The sequence below is a fragment of the Capsicum annuum genome, chromosome 9, assembly GCF_002878395.1.
Source record: "Capsicum annuum cultivar UCD-10X-F1 chromosome 9, UCD10Xv1.1, whole genome shotgun sequence".
In the NCBI taxonomy this organism is placed as follows: Eukaryota; Viridiplantae; Streptophyta; class Magnoliopsida; order Solanales; family Solanaceae; genus Capsicum; species Capsicum annuum.
The window spans coordinates 73,148,166-73,157,500 of NC_061119.1; the positions used below are offsets into that span (position 1 = coordinate 73,148,166).

The window sequence follows — 9,335 nt, forward strand, 5'->3', positions numbered from 1 at the left end:
GTGAAGTTTCTCTATTAACACGTTTGTGCAAAATCCTAAATTTAGTGGCTTGTACAGTATAATAGCTGCCGAAAACCATGTAAATCACATATGGGTCTACTGTGCATTTTTATGTTCTTACCGACATGCCTAAAAAGCTAAGGTACGCGTCCTTCAACAAGCTCTTCATGCGACATTCTTATCTAGGATGCCCAACTTGCCATGCAGAGTCTTATTTCTAAACTCCCATCAATAAACACAAGTATGTCTGTTGGTTACATCTGGCAACTATCTGCTGATGTGAATAATTGATATTTTGCCGTGCATTAATTTAAAACTCTTAGGAACTACTTTCCCGTCAAATTTTGCGAAGAAGCATTTGTGCAGTAATTAACTAAAAGATCCGAACTTTTCTTTATATGAGTTCAGGAAGCGTGAGGATGTGTACAGAGTTGTCAAGGCTTTGACAGTAACAGGGGATGGATTGAGTGCTGATGCTAAAAGCTTTACTCGTTTCCTGGTATGGGGCATGGACTGATTTCTTCCCTTATTTGTTTTTAATGTACATTGGCATTTGTTCACTGATGATTATGTACTTTTTCTGCATTCACTCAACCTTTTGTTGGCTTAGTCTTTCTAGATGGTTACTGTGCTTTTACTTTAGTTGAGGTATTTCCTAGGCTTGTACTTTTTTAAATCGTTGTTTAAGTTTTCCAAAGGTATATAAGCTGTTCACTTTGTCAAAGGTTGAGAAATACAAATGTGTCAGAGTTGTCAGAGCTAGAGCTACCTTTCTCGGGAAGTGTAACCTTCAGTCTTATGCAATTTAAAAATAGAGAGATTACTCATTCCACTTCCGGACTATACAATGGAGATTACACAAGTTTGCTGGATACACATTTTGATTCTCTATCTCTGCAGGGATAGACATTTTAATATTTTTTCTCTGCAAAATAAATTGCTACTAGTTTTTGATTGAAAGCTATTGGAAAAGCATACGTTGTTTCTTCACAATATTGATATTCAGTGCTTATTTCAGACGAGTTTTCGTCATTCTTATAATAATTCATAAGTTTGATATTTCAAGTGTTGATAAGGTCTATTTCCCAGGATTTCTTATGCCTCTGTGTACACTTCCGAAAGACCCCTTCTCTCCGTGCAGTTATTCAAAATTGGGCTTTTTCCAGTTGAAGTTTTGATTTTTATTTGAAGATATTCTTTTCAAATTTTTATGGGTTAAGATTCAGTGACAGGTTCGAGAATTTGAAAGGAATGGCGTGAATCTGACCTTATCTAAGAAAGAGGAGTTGCAGCGTTTAACAACAAATATAGACGAGCTAAGCATGCAATACATTCGTAATCTGGATGATGATTGTAGTTTTCTACTTTTCACTGACGTGGAGCTAGATGGGTTACCCCCCGAGTTTCTCAAGGTAAGATGTTAAATGTTAGTCTTCACATCCATCTCCCACCTGATAGTTGTAGTTGTCTGCACGCACAGTGGAAATTTGTTGCCTTCTATTTCTGTCATTTTCAATCATCACCACTGCTTGTTATTTACTATGAGAAAGTTGCAGAGGGCAATCAATTATCATATTGGGATGTGTAACTTCTAAATTCAGACAAAAATTGATTTCGGTGGTTATAATAATCAATGACATCCTGCAGTAGTGTACAATTTCATATGTATTTACACCCTAAACAAATTTAGCTTGATTTGTGTGATAAATAAGAGAAAAGGAGAAGAAATGAATTGACTAGTTGATGATTTAAGGAATACAAACACCTATTTTTTGTAGGTATCAATATTACAGAAATGATATTTGTCCAAGTTGGGACAATATTTTACTCAAGAACATGACACTTCTAGTTCTGGATTTAATATTTTAAGGTTAGCACTTCACATTCCCTAATATTCAAACACACCAACTCAAAAGTTGATTTTGAAAACATAAAAAGCAAATTGTCACCACAATGGTCGCCGGAGAACTTGGAAAAAGTCAATGGAAAAGTTCTAATCAGCGGGATCTTGCTGGAATGTTCTGTTTGCAGAAAGTATTTTTACACTAACATATAACATTCTAAATATTTTAGAGGAGATCGTCGCAAAATGATTTCAAAGCGACTTAGGACCCGTTTGGCCATAGATATTCAAGTAGTTTTTGGGAAAAATCTTGGCAAAATTTGTTTGACCATAGAACTTGTCAATTTTTGGCACAATTTTTGACAAAAATCCCAAGATCCCAACAACCAGAAAAAGTTTTTTTTGGGTTCCTTTAAAAATTTAAAACTTATCCCAAACATTTATATTTTGTAAAAAGAACCCACTAATTATTACTCTAACTATAATCTATCTACCCAACCAAACCCCCATTAAACCACCCTAATCTATAAAGAATAACTTGTTTTTACCATTATTATTATTAAAGGGCAGCCCGTTGCACTAAAGCTTGCGCTATGCGTAGTGCCCGGGTAAGGGTCCCACCACAAGGGTGTATTGTATGCAGCCTTACCTTGCATTTTTGCTAGAGGCTGTTTCCAAGGCTTGAATCCGTGACCTCCTGGTCACATGACAACAACTTTACCAGTTACCATTATTATTATTATAATTATTGTTATTGTTATTATTATTATTATTATTATTATTATTATTTTTTGCATTGATGTATCTTTGTAATCACTTGTTATTTGATAAATCCCTTCGTTTTTCTAGTTGATAATCAAGTGTGATCAACTAATTTTTTTTGTTTATCGATCTTTGTTTGTTCTGTGTTCCGTGTTCTATGTTTGTTACGAATCTGTGTGCTTTCCTCTGCTTTATATTCCTGCATTCCTGCTTTACTCTGTTTTATATTCCTTATGGCTGCAGTATCTATGTTATGTCATCTGCTTCTGTGCTGTACTATGTGTTTGTTTGATATCTCGTAACTTGAGCCGGGGGTCTTTCGGAAACAGCCTTTCTACTTCATCAGAGGTAGAGGTATGGACTGCGTACATCTTACCCCCCCCAGACCCCACAAAGTGGGAATACACTGGGTTTGTTGTTGTTGTTGTTGTTGTTGTTGATCTTTGTTTGTTCTCTATTTTGCTTTGTTTTTGGTATTATCTAGTTCATTGAAATGATAATTTTGTGTTCAATTTTTGGGTATTTTTAATAGCTTTTAGAACTCATGGGTATAAATCACATTTCATGTTTTTCTTTTGAAAAAAGGGAACATGTTTCCCAAAAACTATGGCCAAACATATGGTGAAACTTCACCAAAAGCATCACCCAAAACGGACTTGCCAAAAATATTTGGGAATCTATGCCCGAACACTAGCTTATTGTTGTTGATTAATGAATCCTTATAAATTACGTGTACTTGAATCTTTATAAATTATGCGGTTTGTCAATGTAGTGTCCTAGGATATTACGATATCCTATTTATGAACTATGGTTTGCTCATTTGATAACATTATATAATAATTGGAGAAAATATAATAGTTTTCACAACTTGGGGGGTTTTCATGTTTATTAGAAGAAATACAAATTAAAAAACCCAATTGACTACTCAAATTGCATGTCCAAAAGGGCCCTTAGAGTTAAGCCCTTATTTTGGCTGCATAAGTTTCAATCATATTCACTTCGAAAAGTATTTTACTTGATAAAAAAAGTTCTTTCAAAGAGCATTTCCTTAAGCTCTTTTCATTGTTGAATTCATGCAGAGCTTAGAACGATATGGAGATGGTAACAGAAAAATCATTTTGAGAAGCCATCAAGTTTCACCGGTGCTAGAGCTTTGCAAGGTGAGCCAAGTAGAAATTATGACATGAGTGCAGTTTTTGCTGAATGGCAATTTTGTGTTACAGGACTATTTTATGTCATTGCACCTAATCTTTGGTTTTCTAGACTTTACGCGGTATATGTTGATTGTTTGGGGAAGGCAGGAAAGTGTTTACTTTTCTTTCTGTGTATCACCAGTTGAACTGTTCTCACTCATAATCCGAACATAGTCTGGTTCATTTAGTTGAACGTAAGGAGCTTCTGTTTATTTGAAGTTAAGTGCTCTTGAAAAGTTAAACACAAAAACTTCTTTTTAAAAAATGAAAACTAATGTGAACTAGTTATGATTTATTTCATAATTTTGGGAAGTGTTTAGGAAAACAATCCATTCCTGTCGACCAACTCACATCGCTAAGCACCAACATCACATGACACTTGAGAGATCCAGAAGATACTGCTAACTCAATCCTCAAGATTAGGTCTAATTGCATATTCTTATTTTGTTTTTTGGCATATAATGGAACATGTAAAAGAGGACACACACACCATAGAATGTGTATTCAAAGAATGTCGAAAGTTCCAAATCCTCATGCAAAATCTTCAATGTTAAGTATTTATACAGAATTGACCGTTTTCATCCCTTTGAAATCTTCCAAGTCATTAATGCTTTTTCTTCGTTATTTCTTGTTATGACGCAAATCTGGCACTAAGGCAGCGACGGGGCACCTGGCGAGCTACTATCCATAAGGTGAACTCGGCTAAGCTAAACTTGTGGAATATACGAAATAAAGGAGAATTCTACTAACAGCCTCGATGTATAGATAAGTGTGGAAACATAGTAAAAGTACTACGTCTGCCTATGTAACCCATAAAGTGAAAGTCATGGAGCTACTATATTTGAATGCAAAGTATGAGTCACAGCTCATACAGATACTGAGTCTGCTAAAAGTTGAAGAAGGTGCATGATCTAATGGGACTCACCTAATGGACCGGAGCTGGAAGTCAGGTACCAGCGACCTGGTTGCTATCTTCACCCTTGTACAAACGACAAACCCAAACAACAAGAAGCATGAGTCTAAAGACCCAACAAGATCTTACCCCTGAGGCAAGTCTTAGAAATTGCTGGTAATGCACAAAAACACAAATAAGCAGTACATCTATAGGAATAATATAGACATACTGTACTAGATCAAAAATCGTGAATACAAACAAATAAGACATGATAAATACTGTATATGAAATCTTCTTAAGGGACATGGTAGTTGTTATGTAAATGTCCACATCTTATCCCGTTTTACAAAGTGGGGATGATGTACCTGTGTCTGATGATGTACCTGTGTCTTACCTGGACTTTTGTAACTCTAGCATCTACCTCTGGCTGAATATCCCATAGGGCCAGACAGAGTATGCTCATGGGCCATACAGTATTCTCATCTGATGAGATGATCTCATTAAGTGGAATAAACATCCAAGCAATATCATGTCCGGTGGAGAAAGACAATATTGCCTATTTTAAGTCAAGCTCAAAAGCTCCCAACAAGAAATGGTGAAAAACAAAAGAGAAAAAAAGGAAGGATTATGGTGGGCCAGGATCAAGTGTAAGGGTCAGTTCTCTATGATTCATTGATGAGAAAAGCCTCAAGCTTAGTTCTGTAATTGGCTTATTAGATTCTGCTGTGCATTAAGTTTTAGGTATCCTAGTTAAGCTCTTTTTTTTGTGAAGAGAAAGGTATTGTGTGTGAATTATATGAATGGAGTTGGGGATTTTTAGGTGGGTGTTCAGCAGAGGGTCTAATAGCTGAGGGAGGGTGGTAATAATGGTGGTAGTGATGGTGGAGAGGGAGGAGATGCTAGTAGTGGAAGAAAAGTGGGGGAGGGAGTAAAATGGGTTGGCAATGAGGTGGAATGCCATGTGGTATCCACCTCACCCAGATGGCAATGCCATGTGGATTGAACATGCATCCTGGACAACTCTATTGGAGGTGGGGCATATTTGAGCTACTTGTGTAATAGTAGGGGTACTTTTGCATCGAAAGTATAAGGGAGGGCAAATATGATCCTTTCTCAGAGTAGAAGGGTATTTCTGACCCTTTTACCTTATAAAAATTTCTTTCACGAACTTTTAGGCCCTAAACCTCGGTCAACACCTTCAATATGCTTTGACGTTAGGTTCTTTTAGTGTATTTAAGTGAGAAATAGAGAGATAGGGGCTTAGGAAGAGGAGATCACCGGTTTTAATGGAAAAAATGGGGAACTATTGGCATTCTAGTTTTCTGTCTGGCGGTTGGGTGGGGATTATATTTTTTCACGTAGGTTGTTGTCAACGTTCTAAAGGTAGACGTTGGAATATCCAACGACCTGTACTTGGTCTAAATGGCTGTCAGCTGAGTCTGTTTAAATTTTTTTATTTGTCTTAATATAGACCGTTGATTACAGCTGCGAACTGTCCTTTTTCTTACCAAAAAAACACATTTATGGACATAAGCTAGTTTCTTAACCCATTTTAGGTGCAAATTCTATTATTTATCTCCGGTCAAACTGGGTTTATGTGGTGCTGTTAAGTCCTTGCTCAAGGTTCAAGTCTCTGACAATTTTTTTTATTGCTTCAGTCTCTGTAGATCTCTTCAATTCTTTCCTCCTATTTAGTACCTCCTGAAATAGGGTCTCATTTTATGCAAAAATCTTACATCTGAAAGCTTTTTGTTCGTCTTCCTTGATCAACATCCTAAACATTTGTGATTTAGAAGTTGTTTGTCTTTGAAGGTGGGATCAACCAGAAGAGCTGTTGCTATTTCCTATGGGCGCAGATGTGAAGCCAATGTCACTATTCTTGAACAGCTGGTAAGAAAACCCAGAAGTTTGCAGTTTTTGAGCATTTATGAAGAAAAACGATGACTTTATACTTGATAATCATAGTAGTTTTATTTTATTGAGTACTAAATCTACTATGATCTTTTACTTAATTTGTTTGGTTGCCTGTGGAGAACATTATTTTCACTGAAAATGTTGATGATTAAGGGTGTGTTCGGTATGGAGTTTTCCAATTTTCCTATATTTCGTTGGTAAAAGTTTTTGGAAAATATTTTTTCTAGGAAGCTAAGTTCCTTGAAAATGAGGAAAATGACTTCCCTAATGGAAGTAAGGAACCACTCGCCAACACACCTTATTTTCACCCCATTCCCCCCACTCTCACCCCTACGTTCCATAGTATTTGTCTAGTTTATATACAAATGATTTTAGGAGAATATTCTTTGCTTACATACCGAGCACAAGAAAATAAGTAAGAAGCCCACTTATTTTCCAAGAAAACAATTTTCATTGGAAAATATTTGCTTTCATACCGAACACACCCTAAGATGGAACTTTTTGTCTACGTAAGTTCCTGCTGGTTGCAGATTGACTGACCAAAATGTACTGATCTGCTGCCTTCTCTTCCTATTTCGAATTCCAGTTAATATTCATGTTTTCTGAACAATTTCAGATTCAGTTGCGTCACAAACTTGCTAGATTGCTTGGATTTGCAAATTATGCCGACTATGCCACTGATGATAGAATGGCAAAGTCTTCCTCTAAGGTTGGTGCAAGTCTCATTGATGATTGATATTCTTCACAGAACATGGGCAATTGTCCCCAAAGAAGAATGCACTCTCCTCTTGGCTCCTGTTAGGCATGCATTTCTTTCTCAACTCTCTTCCTTTATGACACTGAGAAAAAAGAGAAACTGAAAGAAAATATCGCTTGATTATTCCCTCATGCCACCAGGGTTTAAATAGCCTTGTGTACAGGTTCTAAGAAAGGAGAGTGATCGCTTATTTGGTCAAACTTCTAAAGTCTTTTTCGAAAAAGATGCAGTTTGTGTTTGGCTAATTCATTTAAAAAGCTCTCCTTAGCAGCAATTACTATTTGACCTAACTTTTAAAAAGTGCTTCTAAGAGCCTGCTTAGATTGCATTTTGGCTTATAAGCCGAAAGCCATAAGTTAGAAATCCCAAGTTATGACTTTTGGCTTATTTGTATTATTTTGCCTCCAAGTGCTTTAGAGCACTTTGTTGTTTTATCCAAACACTATAAAAGTGCTTACAAGCTATTTTGGCTTAAAAGCAGTTAAAATAAGCCAATCCAAACAGTCTAGTGTATTTTCTCAAGAATGTTTTTCAAAAAGTACTTTTGGGAATAACTACTTTTTTTAGTTTTTGAAAAACAACTTTTGCTACTCCCCAAAAGCTTGGCCAAACACCCACTTTTTTAAAAAATAAGCATGCTGAACCTACCAAAAGCTTGATCAAACAGGCTATGTATCAAATACATAATCACGGGCTGTAAATCATGGTATACTATATTTACAAGATCTTTGAATATCTACCAGATTCTAGCACCCCCCTTTAAGCTGTTGCATAGAAATCATATATATCAAGCTCGTTACAAATGTAACTGATATGGAGTCGGTGAGAGACTTGGTTAAAATATCCGCAAGCTAATCATTTGACTTAATGAATTTTGTAATGATGTCTTCTGCGAGTATTTTTCTTTGGATGAAGTGATAATTGATTTCAGTGTGTTTAGTTATCTCATGAAACATTGGATTTGATGATATATGAAGAGCAACTTGGTTACACACAAGTTCCATCTGGTTGATTTCTACAGGTTTCAATATTCTGAACAACTGATTAATTTAAAGTAGTTCAAAAGTTGCCACAACCATAGTTTGGTTCTTCTTGTGCACTAGATCTAGGCATCTAGCAATCATATTTTGTTTGTTGCTCTTCCACGATACCAAATTACCTCCTAGAACACAACATCTAGATGTAGACGACCTATTAGAAACAGAAGGTCATCCTGCGCAATCACTGTCTGTATATCTAACAATCTACTCATGGCCTCAATCCTCAAAAGCAATCCTTAGCTAGAGCTGATTTTATATATCGAAGTATTCAAACAATTGCATCCCAGTAACTATTACATGGTGAGTCAATAAACCGATTTACAACACACATGAGAAGCAATGTTAGATCGAGTAACTGTGAGCTAGTTTAGCTTGCCAACTAGCCTCCTATACCTTCAGGATCACTAATTGGCTCCACTTGCTGTGACAAATGTAAATATTCGGGTCCATAGGAGTATCAATAGGTGACAAGTCATACCCATTTTCTCAAGAATCCCTAGGGCATACTTACGTTGTAAGACAATAATTCTTGATTTGGACCGAGCGACCTGAATGCTCAAGAAATACTTCAAGCCACCCGTGTCTTTCATTTGGAAGTGCTAAAAGAGATGTTGCTTTAATTTATTTATACCATCTTGAACGTGACCCATGGTTAAATAATCAATACAAACTACCATAGTGCAGGTTATCTTTATCAGAAGTGGTTTCCTTCAATTGCTCATGAGACACCAACTAACCCAGACTTCTTAGTAGGTGCAGAATGAAGCATGACCCCTCGACCCGACTCTCTTCCTGTTGAAGACAGGAATATGCATCCTCATGAGAAGGAAAGGGGATTTTATCGAGACCGTGAACACTGATCTGATTACATTCTTGGTTCAAATCAGTCCGAAAATCATAGATTATTTCCTTCATTCGAAGTACTGAATTC

General features: G+C 36.4%; 1 protein-coding gene across 1 annotated transcript in view; it reads left to right on the forward strand.

Annotated features, from left to right (window-relative positions):
- Window positions 1–408: 408 nt before the first annotated feature.
- Window positions 409–9,335, forward strand: part of LOC107878381 (probable thimet oligopeptidase) — a gene marked incomplete at both ends in the record, with an annotated part of 39,197 nt that continues 30,270 nt past the window's right edge. The window contains 5 exon segments of the mRNA XM_047396835.1: window positions 409–499; window positions 1,233–1,412; window positions 3,685–3,765; window positions 6,506–6,583; window positions 7,224–7,316. Coding sequence (XP_047252791.1) covers window positions 409–499; window positions 1,233–1,412; window positions 3,685–3,765; window positions 6,506–6,583; window positions 7,224–7,316 — 523 coding nt within the window.